General features: G+C 31.9%; 1 protein-coding gene across 3 annotated transcripts in view; it reads right to left on the reverse strand.

The window, feature by feature from the left end:
• The window catches only part of LOC105146935 (uncharacterized), a 104,396-nt gene extending 86,268 nt beyond the window's left edge, over positions 1-18,128 (reverse strand). The window contains exon 1 of one of the 3 annotated variants that reach the window (XM_011057586.2): positions 17,223-18,128. In XM_011057586.2, coding sequence (XP_011055888.1) covers positions 17,223-17,225 — 3 coding nt within the window. In that variant the 5' untranslated portion in view covers positions 17,226-18,128. Of the gene's footprint in view, positions 1-16,821; positions 17,041-17,222 lie in introns of those variants that run through there. The other 2 variants (XM_087408608.1, XM_011057585.2) reach the window with 2 other exon arrangements.
• Between the last annotated feature and the right edge of the window lie 259 nt (positions 18,129-18,387).

An 18,387-nucleotide genomic window follows, 5' to 3' on the forward strand; every position in this document is an offset into this window, starting at 1 on the left:
AAAACGAATCGTACAATGCGTACGCGAACACTGTGTTGTAGCACGAAATTGATAATGTCGACTTGCGAATATGAAAAACCAAAGCATTAGAAAAAAACGATTTTACGCTGAAATATCTAAAAATTTAGATATAGATTTGAAAATAATTTTATTAAGCCACCAAAATAATTATATAAGACATTCAAGCTGATTATTAAAATGTCAAAATTTTTTTGCAACATTATCGTCATATTTAAATTAAAGTATCTAAAAATTTAGCTAGATACAAACATGAAAATAATTTTGTTGGATTATCAAAATAATTATATAGGAATCTCAATGATGAGCAATGCAAGAAGTTTTGACATTCAGCTTAATCGTCCTAATAATAATTTATCTAACAAAATTATGATCTAACAAAATTATTTATAGATCTGCTTCTCGCTGAATTTTTAGATATTTCAGCAAACCGTTTTTCTGTGTAACTTCCTGATTCTAATGGCTGAAACATTGATTATAGGCGTACTATAATAAGTTAGTGGCCACATTTCTGGTATCATTACAGCGAACCTCATTCATGTCAAAGCGCGTTGAGTAAGTTTTTTATCGCGTTAACCATCCTGTCGCGCTCGCTACGTGTCCCCTTCTATCTTTCAAACTAGAACGAACTCGGAGTCATCCGGGCATTCGTTTTTGTCAAAATGCCGCTGATTCGTTATGCAAATCGGACTTTTCATTAACGATATTAGACTGAGGAGAGAGAATCGTCAAATTCACTTAATGAAATAATCGTTGCGTACGTGCAAATCATTGCGTACGTGCAAATCGTGCTAATATTTCCAACCGCGATATTTCTCAAAATACAATATTTCTTTATACATAAAATCAAATATTCGTCCACAGTCTCATAGTTATAAATTAACATACTGATAAAATACGAGATGCGAAAAAGATGTGCACATGCTGATAACAAAGTACCTATCAATTATATTTTCGCATCAAGTATTAAAAGTCGATAATAAATAAATTAAAAAGGGATTAATTTATTGAGCTATATATTCTCCACACTTTCTTACGATAAATCTGTAATCAGATTTCTACATTCGGATACTTCTTTGGGACAATAAACAATTCAATTGTAAAAAGAATTCTCTCTTGATTTCGCGATTTGAATATTCATGTAATCATGTGATCGAATCATATTATTCGTACAATCAGATGACGTTAATTTACGTATAATTAAAATACCATTAAAATTTTACCTCTTTCTACGGAAAGAAATTTGTCCGGATCCTTCCATAGCTCGCGTTACAGTTGCCGTCCGATATTAATCAATTGGGTCAATTAAACTTTTATAAGAGTGCGAGGAAGTGGACTCGGTTAAACGTAAGTTTGTCGGTGACAAGCGCACTCGGTACTTTTGTTCGCGCCACTTAAGCTGGATTATGAAATTATGGATCGCGTTAGTAGTGGCCGTAAAATATTCCTCGCGCGATATTTTAAGATGACATCCTCTTAATTACGAAAAAAACGGTTTTGCTGAAGTATCTAAAAATTTAGTTAGACACGGATTTAAAAGTAATCTTGTTAAACTTATAATAATTAAAATAATTATATAAAACGTTTAAATATGATGAATAATGTTGCAAAAAATTTTGACATCGTACATTATTATGATAGTCCTCCCCCCCCCCTCCAATTACAAAATTATTTTCATATCTGTACCTAGCTATTTCTAAATACTTCAGCAAAAAATTTCTATATAGCTCGCTGATATTCAGTAAGTATAAAAACAACTTTGAGTCAATTTTAGAATACTTTTCCATAAAAAGACATAATGCGATTTTCATTCGCTCGATTAATCTGAATGAAGATCATTAATATGAATAAAATTCATCCGTAGAACTCTGCATATAATTGCAGAAAAAACGATTTAGTTGAAATTTCTAAAAATTTAGCTAGATGAAGATCTAAAAATAATTTTGTTGAGTCATTAAAATAGTTATGTAGAACTTAAACTTGATGATAATGCTGTAAAAAGTTTTGACATTCTAGCAATTAGTTGAACGTGTTACATAATTATTTTTATGGTCCAACAATTAAAAAATCTTTCAAATCTATATCTGTGTACACTAAATAGAAAAAATGTTTTGTTCTGTAAATCAAAATTTGTTGTAATAACAAAAGTTTAGTTAAAATATATATTTAAAAAATATTTCTATTTAAAATATACTGAACAAAACTAAGTAATTTAAATTTCGCGAACTAAATTGTTTAATTTTTGTTATTTACAAAACATAGAAATACATTTTGCAGAAGCAATTTTTTGTTATATAAGCAAAATATTTGGTTACTATAAAAAAAATCGCAACTGTATATAGTTTTGCTAAAAGCATTAAAATTTTTTTTTAATATAGTCAAATTTTCAGGTACCTCAGCAAAATCATGTAAGAACAGATAAATATTCTGTAAAAATAAACGTACAATAAATTTTTTTTCATATTAAAGAACGAAAATTTGTATCTTCAGCTGCTCATCGTACTTGCAACAAAAGTTACTTTGTAAAAGTATTTGACAAAAGTAACTGACTATTGAGGTCATAGTTTTTTTCTCTCAAAAAGTAAGTTACTTTTACAAGTTACCAATTACTGTTACAAGTTACCGATTTTGAAAAGTAACGCAATTATAGTTATTTAAAATTAATAATTATAGTTATTTAAAAAGTAACGAGTCATTTTTTGTTAACTTTTTGTTATTTTTTGCATTAACATTTTAAATACAAGAACCTTATATTCTAACATTATATTCTTACTAAATTATTTTTGAATTATTTATATACTAAATATTCGGTTATATATATGTTATGTTATTTATAAAAAAATAATATATATGCTTGAAATTGAAATTATATTTAATAAAAATAATAAAGTTATCGGATTAATATTAAGACATTCTAAAAGCTCCTAGTTTAATTCTTAATACGGATATTTACAGAATATAATGATTTTATTAGGGATAAAGATATATTTCAATCACAAGAAATAATCACTGAGCACTTCATTTTGATCAAGTTATATGTTGAGGAATAAGTTTAATATAAAGTAACCGTAAGTAACTATTAAAATTAGTTACTAGTCATAAAAAAATATAACTAATAGCAAATTCGATTAAACTATAAAATACTCTCATTGTCAGTATGCACTGTGCATATTAAAGCCATTGTATACAAATTGACGTAAAGATATATATGTTTATTATAAATATAGGAATCGATTAAACTATAAAATACTTAAAACACTTTATTATGCTATTAGGTACAATATGTATTTTCAAACAAAATATTTGTATTTCACTTTTACACTCAGATTAAATCAATATACAATGACTTTAATATGCACCAGTGTGCACTATAAATGTGTCCAATCAAATTCACTATAAATTAAGTATAGATAGAAAGACAGAAAGTTAAGTTACTGAGAAAAAAGTAACTCCAACCGTAACTTCATTACAAGTTAATGAGTTACTTCCCTATCCTAGCTTACAAATAAAAGCCGGCGAAATAGCGCGAAAATCCTGCGATAATGTCACGTAAGAATGATAATGATTAAATAATGATCTTCTCACGCAAGAGGTGGTCTGGTGGTAGTATAATGGATTATGATGCACTGCTAACGACAATGATGATCGGTCAGAGAACACGACGTGATTACATAGCCTGCTTATTCACGGCTCTCTAAATGTACACCTCACCGGTTTCTTCGCAGTCGTTTTCTCGCGCTTCTCTCCATAAAAACTTCTCGCGGCGCAAAATAATCAATATATGCCCTACATCTGTGTCGATACGTTTCAGTACGTGTCAATACGATACACCGGTGTCGAAACTGATGTGACGATATTCATTTATAAAAGAGGACGCGCATAAACGCACAGACAGAATACAGACAGATTTATGCCCAAGGCGCATGATCAGGTATTCAGAATTCAGACATTTGCAATTAATCCGTAATTAGACTTTACTAGACCTTCCTAAAATTTTACGTTATTATTATTTTCATAAAATATGTAGAACATTTAATTAACTCTTTCATAAGGCGAAAATATACAGAAAGCGTAATTGGCACGAATTTATATTACATTACCCGGACGTATGAAATAATTTTTATGATAATAATTTTTTTTCAAAAAGAAATCTGCAGCTTTCATTACATTTTTTTTCTGAGGAACAGAATATTACCGTCGTCCATTTAACTAATAAGCTGCCATTGTATGTGTTTCAAAATAGTCCGGGTATAAAGTGATATATATTATAGCGGCGTGTAAAAATGGAGCCGAAGGTAAATATACTGTAAAATATGAGCTTCGTAAAATATATTTTAAGCGCACATGTTCATGTTATGTCCTTACTTTGCCCAAAATAATTCTAAGAAACGTAAAAATAGCGAGATACACATCCGTATTAGGCCAAATGACGGGGACACAATGCATTATACGAATAGTATCTCACGGTACGATCAAATACATTAGAGTTATTGAATTCACACCAGCGACCACCAGATATTTTGATACACCTCGGATAGCATGGTGACTGTAAAGGGGAGGAAAAAGGAAGGAAGAGAGTTACCGATATATCGGCAGGATGTAATCGAATTACAAGAAATTTCCTATTAAGTCGTCTTTACGCATCATCTTTGTGCGACGCAATCTCTAATGTACCCCCGGAAGGCTTGCTCCCGTACCTTCGTTTTTAAGCTTATAATTATAATTTATGCACGCGCGCTTCCCCGCGGAACATTTTCCGAGCGTGTTCTCATTTCCATACTTTGCTGCCATTTATCGCGGTATCTTGGGCCAAAATCGAATTCATACACAAAGTACGCGCTACACGGATTGTTAATCATTGAGAAGGCGCGAGTTTTAGTATACACTAGTTCCCAACGAAGTTTTCATCATGGTTGTGTATTTTCAGAGCGGATGCCTGCAATATCAACCGGACTGAGTGACACGTTGCTGTCGCGACGCGAAAGAGATGTTCTACTTAATAGAGTTAGTCGCCAAGCGATTTTCCCCGAAGAGACGCCTCTTTGCCCGGCTGGAAATTACGCGCTGCTGTTAAAAGTGTGGCCCAAACAGCGTTATTAATTAAAAATACAGAAATCCCAAGTGTAGCTTCATATATCTCTGCGCGATAAAATACGCAACTTCATTAAAATTAATGCAAATATGTATTTTATTCTGATGTTGATGATGTCTCTCCTTCATCATGTATGTAAATATTAGATTTTGTTAGCTGATTTAATATATGGAAAGAGAGAGCTAAGAAATTGAAGGAGGATAGAAATAAGAGAGAATTCAGACATAAGATAAGTCAGACATAAGAGGATTCAGACATAAGATAAGTATAAAAGATAAATTATTAGAAAAGATACAGAAAGACGTGAGATATCCTCTCAGAAAGGATTTCTAATAACGAGATAAAAATATTCTTGACGTACTTAATCTTATGGCAACCTTATGTAATATAAAAATAAAATAATATTAGGATTAGATCACAGTTCTTATTCTTTTATCACGAATTAAGAGAATAAGATTGACTTATTGTCTTGAGATAAGAGTAATAAATTTAAGGTTATATATATGCTTATGTTTAGAATCTTTACTCAATGTTGTAACACACGATATTGGCGTCATAATATTTGGCATGAAATCGATGCTAAGATCATTTCATCTTAGATTTAAGAATTTTTTATTTAAGAGTAAAATTTCCATTGTTAATAATAAATATACAATTGTCCTTATGTCAGTTCTATTTTATGATAGATCGAACAGTAACGTATGAATTCAGAAATTTTTTCTATGCATGTAAAATGCTAGTTTTGTATGAAGACTATAATAATTGGATAAAATGATATTAATGTATTATATATTAATGTAATATTAGATCAAACAAAAATTTGTAGTTACAACATTTGTATCATGTCTACGTTTAAAAAAAATTTTACAATTACATCGAAATACGAATAATGTAAGGTTAATTATTAAAATATGAATAGATGTATGAAATTAAGAGAAGAAATTGTAAACTAAGTCCCTTCTTGGCAGACAAACTGAAGCAGTAAATATTCTATTTTAGTAAGCGATTCAATAAAATTAGAACGGAAAACATAACAATCGATTTCACGGTTGAGAAACTATGTACTGGCTATCGCGAGGGACTTCGACGCCTGGAAAATTCTTCGTGCGATTTTATATGAGATCAAGAACATAGAGAATTACAGTTGCGTATCAAAAGTGGCCAAGCATCCACGTCTCCGGTTTATGTCACATAAAGGCCTCTCATAAACCATCTCTAACGCTATATCGTATGTACGTATGACGACGCGTTAGGTAGATCGAATGAGTGCAGTCATAACGACAGCAGTAAATAAAATAAGGATTCTATTCAAGTAAACGTCAGTATGACAAAATTACGACGACAAAATAACTTTCACAAAACCTACTTCTAATGTCACCTAAGTTTATCGTTGCCCTCAAACCGACCGCATTTTAAAACGATGTCGAACGTCACGTAAGTATCTAGTAATTAATTTTAAGAGAGAGAACAGTAGATATTGTACATTTGTACAGCGCAGTAATAAGCGTTAACTAGATTTTAGGCGACTTTTGCATTGCATCACGCTGCACTGATTACACCTGTATCGCCAATGTGGCGACTAACCCAAAGTAGCCCAAAACTATTTACATTAGGCTATATTATTGTATTAGTCTGTTACGCTGGTTACGTGAAATTTAAATATTGCGAACTTATAATTAAAGTTACCATTAGCTAAAATTTATCCGCCATATTGCACCTGAAATCGCCTAAAAGGCGACATGTCGAATTTGACAAAACCCTAGCGGTAATTGATACTCGAATAAAATAATAAACAATTAATAGAAGTATAAATCATTTAATCTTTAAGTGAATAAGATTGCCACAATACCAGGTATAATTTTTTTTTAAAATAAATCTTGTTCTGTAGAAGAAAGATAAAAAGTATTGCCTCGAAGTTTTAAAGTTCATTATATTCTTACATTCTTTTATATTACAAGAGTAATATTAACGTAAATTTAATTATAATATAATATAAAAAGTAAAAAGTATAACTATAAAATTAAAACTTTTTTGAGGATGTTCTGAGCATTCCTCATCTACCAACTCATCATTAAATCACCTATCTACTTAAAGATTAATAGTAGAATGTTTTTTTTTTTGGAGTCATCCTCAGTTTACAATTGATATTTAAAATTAAGATGTTATTAACATCCTATCAACGTGAACGCAGAGAATAAAGATTCTTGTTAGAGGAATGTCATTGAAACATTAATTGTAATTAAGGACGATTCCAGAGGAATCGAACGTATTATTGTTAAATACATATATTTGTACTTCCAATTAATTAATCATGTTTTATTCACAGAAATTCCTATTACAACCCACTTAAGTTCTTGTTAAAATTTTGTGTTAAAAAATTTTTAATATATTCAAATGTTATTTTAACACATAACTTAATTGAATTATTCGAATGTTAAATTGATATTCAACATTTGTTGGTAATAAATAACAATTTATAAGTAAATATAAACAAATAAACAAATTATAAACAAATTATAAATAGATATTGTAAATAAATAATATGAAAGTAATATTTTTTAAAACAAATTCTAATATAAATGAGTGAAATGTGTTAATTTTGTAAATGTTAATTTTAATGAAAAAATATGATTGCATACAAATTTTATCAGTGTTACGTTAGTTAATTTTTTACATAATATTGTATTTGTATTATTTCTTAAATAAACACACTCATCTTGTATTAAATTAATACAAAAATTTAAGAATTGTTTGGGACATGTAAAATGTGTTAAATTTAACACAAATTTTCCAAGTGTGCTTTATTCGCGCATCAATTATCGCACAATATTCATATTTGCCTCCTTAATGTTTAATATCATAAGTCGTATTAATTTATTAGTAATTAATCTTTTAAACTATGCAGACCCTCGATCGCGAATTCGTGTTCGGTCGTAAATCGCGATGCGTCTCCCGCGGCACAGCAAACGACCTATCGGGAACTATCTGTACATCGGTAAACCCTATCACAATTGACTCCGCAGACGGTATTTAGCGCCGGTGTTCCCGGTCGCCGGTCGTATCTGCACCGCATCTCCGCCTATTTGTCTCGTAGCACGACAACGAACTCGACCGGAATTTCCCGTCTGCCCGAGAACGTAACGTTGCACGATAAAGGCACTCGGAGTATGGCACCCTCGCAAAAGTCGTAGACTCGCCCCCGGGGGACAATGCTCGGACCGGCTGCCTTTTCCGCTTCAGCGCGTTGTGCCTTCAACGCCCGGCACGCACGCGTGTGCACACGTGCGTGTGTGTCGGTCCTTGGTGTCGCCGAAATGTGTCGCGAAATGTGGAATTTCTACGAAGGAACTTTGTCTTCTCTGTGAAGTGGTGCGGTAGTCCGAATAACATCGCCGACATACATACATATATGACGTACGTATACTGTTAGATATCACAGGAACAACGGTAACATAATCCCTTAAGTTAAATAACATTTTTTTATTTTTAACTTCTGCGTAAATATAAATTAATTAATTTCTGTAGTTAGTTTCAAAGTATAAATAATGTCCATTATACATATTAACGCACTTAGTAAATAATAAATTAAACTTAAATCAAATGTAATACATTTTCTTAAGTTAAACTATTTGATTCCATTATTTAATTAAATAATGTCATATTGATTAGGAGCAATGACGATCTATAGAAATAATTAATACACTAAAAAAAGAATTTGATAATAGTTAATTATCAAATGTTTAGTGAAATAATGCTAATTATATGTTTGATTAATCCATTCAGACCTGAATTTTATTGGAACGATGTTAAAAAAAACTTTTTTAATTCATTCTATTTCAAGATTCTTATTTTTTAATTTAATTCACAAGGGCTTTAATAAGTAATTCATACTAAACAATTTATTTCTTTTTAAATTTTGATTATTTTTCCAACATATACATTATTATACATACACATCTAAATTGTTAATAGAATTAAATAAAATTCCAATGGATAATGTCTTTAAATTTGGTGCAGATTATAATATCTGATAAGGTTTGAAGAGTTTAATATAACAAAAATAATTTTATTTTCCTAAATATTTTAGTTATATAATATTATCCAAAAACATATTTTATTAGTTAATATATTTGACTAAAAGTTAATATATTTGAATTTAACAATGTATAGAAGCTGACATCTCTAAAAGACACATGATAGTAATATCACATGCAAATATATCGTAAAATCATTGATACCAATATGGTTTAGTTATGGGATGATATATTGGAAGATTTTATTAGATCCCGGATTTTATTCGAATCCACTGTGTGAGTATAACAGAAATTCCATATTCGCACATTCCTTCTCACGATTTGATATGTTCTCATGCGTTCGCAAATATAGTATTCATTTATTTGTGAGGAATTTAGTGAATAAAGATTTTGTAAAACATCGGCGTGACGAATAAAAAAAAGCAAAGTATAGAGACGTTATATATTTCCTGTAAAATAAATGTTTCTTAAAATTGGAAAATATATCTCTCTCTTTTTATTTTAAAATAGAGTCAATAAAGAGGGAAAATAACAAGTGAGAAATGAAAAAGAAATATGAAATATTTAAAATAAATACAATAAATGAAAAACAATGAAAGATAAAATATGTTTTATTTTCTCGTTATATCTAATTTTTGATCTAGCTTTGATTATTATATATATTTCTTTCTCTTCTCCGTATTTTTATGTTTTTCCAGCAAAATGTAATCAATGTGCAAATATGAAATTTTTACTATTTACCGCGGATGTGAGTTTTAGCTATTTTTAAAAATGATGTCAATCTTAAAATATGGAAAAGCTCGTGTTCTCTAATTGATCTTATTATTGAATTATAGATGCACATGCAGCTTTGATACATAGAAAGAACAGTTTAAGTGGAGTATCTAAAAAAGAATAATTAAAGTTGGGCTCTTGAGATAAAAATTATGTATATATAAACAATAAATAAAAAACGGGCAATTAATACACACACATACACACACACACACACACACACACACACACACACACACACACACACACACATATATATATATATACACATATAACAAGTACGATATTTGTTACATACAATATATGCAGTACTGAGAAATATATGTTAATATAATCGCTCCAATTACTGGGAATTTAGGCTCTTAATTGCCTGTGTTTTCATTTATTGGAGTATCTAAAAATTTAGCTGAATACAGATCTGAAAATAATTTTGTTAGAAATAATTTTGTTTGACCATCAAAACAATTATGTTGAATAAGCATGATGAGCAATGTTGCAAAAACTTTTGGCATCTAGCAATCATTTTAAGCTTCCTATATAATTATTTTAATGTCCAACAAAATTATTTTTAGATCTATTTCTAGCTAAATTTTTAAATACTTTATCAAAACTTTCTTTTATATACATAATTACATGCCATTTCTAGCTAAAAATGTATAATAAAACTAACTTTCTATAAATCTCAATATTGAAATAAAAAGTCAAGAGTGTTTCTGCATGCGTGAGAAATTTTTTTAATTTTGCCAGAAATCTTCACGGAAGAAACAATTTTATTGAAGTACTAAAAATTGTATTAGATACAGATCTGAAAATAATTTTGTTGAATCATCAAAATAATTACATATCGTAAGAATCTCAAGCATGATGAGCAATGCTGCAAAAAGTTTTGACATTCTAGCAACTAGCTTGAGCATGTTACATTATTTTGGTGTTACAACACAATTATTTTGAGATCTGTATCTAGCTAAATTTTTATATACTTCAACAAATCTTTTCTGTGTTGAGACGTAACGAACACGAGTTCCGCTTTGACGTCTCTTAGATGTAACTCACGAAGAAAATAATTAGAGAAAATAATTAGAGAAGAAAACTTCTCGATGATAAATCATCATATAAAAGTGCAGATACAATAGAAGGAATAAAAAATTAATATTTTATTCTTTAGAATAACGATTTCAATCTGTCAGAAATTGGATACACCGGAATACATAGTTTCTGATTGAAATCGTTATTCCTTATTTCAAGAATTATTTGCTAGCCACATAAGTTGTTAACTTATGATGTAACCAATAAGTTCAATATAATGATTCACGCAGATTTATAAGTTGCTATAAAAGTTAAATTTGAGTTAATTTTATGACATAAGTTATATGCATCCGGTAAATCATTAGAAACGATATTTGAATCATTAGAAACGAATATTGTAATTATTGTGTTGAACTTTACGGTAATAAGTTAACAATTTACGGTCAGCATAAATGATCCTTTATTCATTCTTTTATATCTGCACTCTTACATAACGATTTATTATCGAAAAGTAAATCCTTAATTTAATTGTACGGGAGAATATAGATGACGCATTTCAATGAGTGGTGCCGAACAATAGCAGGCGAAAGGCGCCTGCTAAATGTATATCGAAAACTACATGCACGCGTTAATTCACTTTGCTACTTTAATTAAGGTTAATTAAATATTTCTAGGGGAGGATGAGAAAGAGCATTCCGTTACATCGAGCGGCGGACATTCGAGGTCCCGTCACCACAGGCAAGTATCGGCCGAGCCACTCTCACTTTGAACTCTCTAATCGACGCGTTCGCAATAATGATCTCGCGGTTAATGCTGATGAGGCAAACGGCAATCTTATTTCGGCGTATGTTCGAAACATTCGGAATATCTCTCCCATCGTACGCAAAAACCTGACTAATGCTCACGTGAAGAGCACTCCCGAGACTCGATTCTAATGCAGTGGTCACGCGATCGTTCTCAGGAGATATGCTCGTTCGTCTGACATAATGCTGACAGCTACCACTTCACAGGCAACCAACGGAAATGCACATCTTTCTGACAGAAAGACTATCAAGTTTTCGTTATATATTTGGACATGGTGTTGCCATTAGATTTGTGAGTCGATTACATGAAAAAAACGATTTTAACGAAATATCTAAAAATTTAGATATTTACATAGAGAATAAGGTTATAAATTTAATAAATGTAGTCATTGGAATAGAATAATCGATAAATTAATCTTTAAATTAAGAAATGTAATTGATTGCATTCAAACTAAATTTTTGAGATTAAACATAATAATTTTGATTCAAAAAATTAAAATAAAATTATTTAAATGAAATAAATATAAATAGTAGTCTAAGTAAATTATTTTCTCTGTGTAAATAGATACAGATCTGAAGATAATTTTGGATCGTCACACGGATGTAGGATTTGGGGATGGATGTTAATTCAATTTTATTATTACAGAGCAGCGATTTATTACATTAATGAATTCTTTTTTTTATATTTTAGACTTTAGAATATCTTCTTATTTTTTATTTCAAATAGAAAAAATATTAAATTTGTTAAATCATACATAACTTTTTTTTCTAAAAAAAAGTATAGCCACATACAATAGTTATTAAAAACGAAATGTGTAGTTCTTTAATATTGCTATTGTTATTATTATTATATGTAAACAAAATATTAATTATTATTTTTTTAGAAAAACAAATTTTTAAAAAAGTTCAGAAAAGAGAAGGTAAAAAGACCTCAGTATGAGAGAAACATTGCTAGATATTATTAAAAATGTAATATTAAGTTAAAGTTAAATAAAAAAAGAAGAATAATGAATAAAAGAAGATTATTTAATAAAATTAAATTATGCGACGATTTTTTTTCCAAAGTGAATTAATACATCTTCAGGATTCACAGTAATATCGCTGTGAATTAACATAAAAGCTATGCCATTCGAATAATGTTCTATCATTGTGTTGCTAAATTTTTAAGGGGAGAGGATTGAACATTCTAAATCTTCCCCTGGATACACTCATGGATCATCAAAACAAATTATATAGAAGACTGAAGCATGATGAGCAATGTTGTAAAAAGTTTTTAGTAAACATTTAAGCAATCTGCAAATTGAATATCTCATATAATTATTTATAATCCAACAAAATTATTTTTAGATCTAATTACAAATTTTTAGATACTTTAGCCAAATCATTCTTCTCATGTATTTATCTCTCTTCGCGTTTTGCGATTTCATGAATACACTTTAATATTTTAATTGTATTAATAACGAGGGTAAAAAACGCGTTTTGTCATTGTGTTGCAAAATTTAGGTGATTGAATATTCCAAATCCTTAATTTCTTGGATACACTCAGGGATCATTAAAATAATTATGTAGAAAACTCAAGCATGATGAGTTACGCTACAAAATGAGCTAATGCTATAAAAAATTTTTAATAAACATTCAAGTAACCAGATTGAACGTCTTACATAATTATTTTGACAAGTCAATAAAATTATTTCCAAATCTGTTATCCAGTTTTTAGATACTTCAGCAAAACTATTTTTTTCGTATATTTATCTCTCTTCGTGTTTTGTGATTCTATGTATATATCGTAATACAATATTTTGATTGAATATCAATAATGAGGGAGAGAAACGAGTTTGTTCTGCTATTGTGTTACTAAAATTTAGGGAGAGAGGATTGAACATCCTAAATCCTCTTCTGAATTCGTTTATGAACCATCAAAATAATTAATTATGTAAAAAAACTCAAGCATGATGAGCAATGCTGAAAGTTTTGACATTCAAACAACCATATTAAGCGTTTTAATTATAAATTTGATAGTCCAACACAATTATTTTCAAATCTATATAGTTATAATTTTTTAGGTACTTCAGTAAAACCATTCATATTCTTGTTCGCATTTTGCGATTCCATGGATACATCCCAATATTGTGATCGTGTATCAACAACGAGAGTGAGAAATAAGCGTGTTTTGTATGACACATAAAGATTTTCTTTTTATCTTTATACATGGCTTCGCAATCTGTACCACAAATTTTATCCTCTTTTCCATCCACGTTCATTACTTAGTTATATCTGGCTCAATCAATAGGCTATTATGAATGGATAATTGATTTATCGAAAAAAAATGGGTATACCTGGTTCATGCAACCGGGCTTTCATTTCGGATTACAATGGCATGGTGGGAGACACACGCAAGCACGCGTATCACGCATCACTGATCGTCGGCGGCATAATTGCGTAAACGAATACGCAGGAACGTAGTTAATTGCACATTATTTTAGCGTGACGTGCGCACACGTCGTAAATAAAAAATAGAATGGAAATCTCATTCGTAACATTCGCGCAACGTTTTTAATTATGACTTTCAGTGTAAAATCAAAACTTCGTATATATTTAAAATCGAGAAAAACGAATAATATTCTGACGTTCTATATGTACATAGCTAAGTAAGTATTTTGTCTTCCATTGTACGAAGGACAATTCTGCCAATTAAGACATTTTTACGGATCGCTTCGCTCATGGCAGGAAACAACTTTATCCTTTGAAAGCGTCTAACGAAGTATGAGCACAGGTGTGCATCCGAAGTTCCTCGAAATTCGGTAAGTAAATTAACGAAAAGTGGAATGGTACATATTAACATAAACGTTAAAAGTTAAGTGTCTTTCTTAATGCTAAGCAGTTCGATGGTTGTCAAATTAAACTAGGAAATTTCTTCGGATTTACGTAAAATACTTTCAAAGAAACGTAGAAAATTTGGAAAGAAAATCTTTCGCGAAGATAGAAAGTATAACACAAATAGCGAAGGATACAATCGTAATATTCAGAGGCGTATATCTCCAATTTCCGAGAAAACATCCCATAGTCGCTCGGGATCGTAATCCTTTTCTTCCAGGAGTTATCCTAGCAATTATTGTTTGCTCGCGAACGCATATTGCGCACCGTTACAAATAATAGTGTCCTACCGCAAGTTAATTCGCAAAAGTTGGGCAAAGTTGAAAAGTTTTACGCGTAATTGATATAATTTCGTAAGTTATCCCCGCTGCGCTAACTGTGATATATTAGGAAGTTTTTGCAATAACGTGAATCCAGATACGGTGAACGCTAGTTACGTTATCCTTTTCTTAATTAGTTGTTAAGAAAAAGATAACCTGACCTTAGCATTAACCGTATCTGGATAAACGATATTGCAAAAACTCCCTATGTCATTTCTTAATTATCCTACGCGTAACCATTCACGGAGAAAAATGTTTGGATGAATTCATTAGAATTCTGGTGAAAAATAAATGATCCAGAATTCTGATTAAATCTATCAGATTTCTGGTTAAATCTATTAGAATTCTAATTGAGATAATTAACATTCAGAAATTAATGAAACGCTGAAAACACATTAAGTATTTTTAAATAATTATTCCGTTCACAAATTTCATCGAATTTATATCACGATAAATTACAATACTCGTGACACTTCTGTCTGGATTCGAGGAGTTTTCATTCTCGTGGCAAGAGTTTCTATAATTAAATCCCATCGTTGTAAAATAAATAGGTATTGGGTGACAAACATTCGAGTGACGATACCACGCCGATACGATCGGTGGTGCAAAGTGGATCGACAATTATGCTTCATGACCTGTCAAGCACTCCACGACGATGAGAAGCAGGGATAGTTAAGCTCCCGAAGCAAAATGTCGATGAATGAACGTAAATTATGTACGATGTTAAGTAAGGAATTCTAATTATCAATCGCGTGCTAAGCTTTATTGCTCACGTGTCGGTAAATAAGATTAATAGAATGTATGCAACTAGATGTTTAACATTAGTCAATTGTTATTGTCAATTGTAACGAAAAAATAATATATATGTATAGTACACACATATATATATACACACACACACACACACACACACACATGATATTTATATATATAATAATATATAATTTTAACAAAATTATTATAATTTTGTTGTATTATATATAAAAGTAACCTTGATTTTCCGTACAAACTCTGATAGTATGTTCTATGAGCTGAAATAAAAAAAATATACATATACATAAGTCTTTAAATGCTTTCACCGTGTAAAAAGTGCAGTGTTTAAAATGTTTACATATTTAAAACATTTTTGTAAAACAAATGTTCATAATAGAAGATATTTCAATTTTAAACGTTTTAGTTTAGTGTTTTAAATCCAAATACAGTGTTTTAATTATTGAAAAAATTTGAAACTAAACCGTCTTTACATTTTTTTAAAAAAGGAGACAAGAATAAAACATTTTAATATCTTAAAATTAAATATTTCTTTTTTTTAGTGTTATTAGTTATTAAAAGTTACAACAAAAATATAAAATATGTAAAAAACATTTTTATATAAGTTTGCATTTCAAATTGCCGTCTGCTCATGTCAGTACAAGCTTGACATCGATGTAATTTTGAATTTATCATCTTTTTTTGCGAGGATAGAGAAAATCTTCATAGAAAGGTTATTTCCTCTGCTCTAGCATAAAAAAATAATAAATTTAAAATTACATTCAATTAAGTTTATATTAAAGGATGGCAATTTAAATGCAAACTTACGTAAAATTTTATTTTTTACACGTTTTATATGTATTTTTCTTATAACTTTTTAATAAAATGTTTATAAAGATCTGCTTATGACATTTTTTTATTTCAGCTTATAGAACATACTGCCAAAATGTACAGAAAATTGGGGGGCACCCTGTACACTATTAGTTGTATTATTATATATTGCAAGCCACAACTTCGGTTTTTATGAACACACCCGAGAGACAAAACTCGCGGAGGGTAATCCAAGCGTCGTCCAGCGCGATGAAAGATTCAGAGTATTCTTTCTTAATTATATTAGAAATTTAGCTCACGTTCTCTCGCGCGGGGAAGAAACTGACGCGGATGAAACTAAACTTCAAAAACCAATTTTCCCCGTCAATCAGAAATCGGAATCATGTCGATATCTTGTACCTTCCTCGCAGTAACGGTGAACATCGTTACCCTGAAACTTCCCGGAGGCGGAAAGGTACAATCGCGACGAGTGCCGTGCGACAACTGCGAACTAACTGCATTCAAAGCGAAGTCAAAGCATATATGTCCTCCTACGTTGAGAAAGCGGGAAACTAGACGGGGGCCGAGTCAGTGGCCGCGCGGACATTCTCGGTATGTGTCTACGAGAGAAAGAGGGAGAGGGAGAGGGAGAGAGAGAGAAGGTAAAGAGAGAAAGAGAAAGGCATAAAGAGGGAGAGAGAAACAAGAGAGTAAGACTCACCATCAGCAACTTGACCTTGTTAACCAAAGGGGACGTTGTAAGGAACTTGTTGACGGCCGTCAATATTTTCCCTTCCAACGTGGCAGCGCTTCCGGCGTCTTGTCTTCGCGAGCATCCGGGCCCGATGTCCGCCCCCTCGCCGGGACTGGGCAACAACTTCCGGCAGTCGCCCGGCCCGAGATCCCTCTTCTTCAGCTCTTCCGGCGGGCCCTCGTGGCTCTGCTCTTCCGCTGCGCACCGCCGCACCCTCAACGATCGCGCTCAGCACGTGTCGACATCAGAACCGATGACCGGCTGGCCCGGGGGCGACTTCCCGAGCCCTTAGGGCATCCAGCGGGATTCGTCACGTCTCGTTATCGGATGGAGAATTCCGTACAGAAACACCAGCTGATGAAACACCGCTTTAGGCCGGCTAACCCCGTGCACCAACCTCTGTATCTTGTGGGAACTTCACGACTTCTCTGGATTCAATCGCACTTCGCGCGGTACCAAACGAAGCAAGACTGGTACCAGCGTTGATCAACTATTGTATTAATGGTAGATTAATCGGTACGCCGAAGAATTTGTGCTCGCGCGTCGCTCTCGGATAATTGTTATCCGTAAGATTTAGTATGCTAATACACGTGATGCGCGATGATGAGGCTTTTGTGAACTCTCGCTTTTTTCTCTTTATCTTTGGATATCCTTTGTCCGAGAGATCACGATGTCATAGTTTTGAACGATGAATTGCCGGTGGATACAAAGTGACGATAATGTCGTGCACGCGACGTCGGCCGCGAGCTTCCGGGTAGCTCTCACTCCTAGAAGTCCCGACAGTGGCGCGTTCTCGACGTGGACTGAAGTCCGGAACGGTCCAACGGATGCTGCGACTCGCTCCAGAGGCCGAAGAACGCGCGAGCGCGCGAGAGGAACGCGGCGTGCGAGATATGGAAGGGGGGAGGAAGAGGGAGCGATGGGGAAAGAGAGAGAGAGAGAGAGAGAGAGAGAGAGAAAGAGAGAGAGAAAGAGAGGGTAGCGGATACGAGACGTGAGAGGGAGGATTCTCTCGTGGAAAATGGGGGAACGAGATCTTCTATCTCTCTCCCCCTTTCTCCCTTTCTCTCTTTTTCTGTCTTTCTATATCTTTATCTCCGTCTCTGTTCCATGAAGAAGGGGTGCAAGAGTG

The sequence above is a fragment of the Acromyrmex echinatior genome, chromosome 1, assembly GCF_024713525.1.
Source record: "Acromyrmex echinatior isolate Ae372 chromosome 1, ASM2471352v2, whole genome shotgun sequence".
In the NCBI taxonomy this organism is placed as follows: domain Eukaryota; kingdom Metazoa; phylum Arthropoda; class Insecta; order Hymenoptera; family Formicidae; genus Acromyrmex; species Acromyrmex echinatior.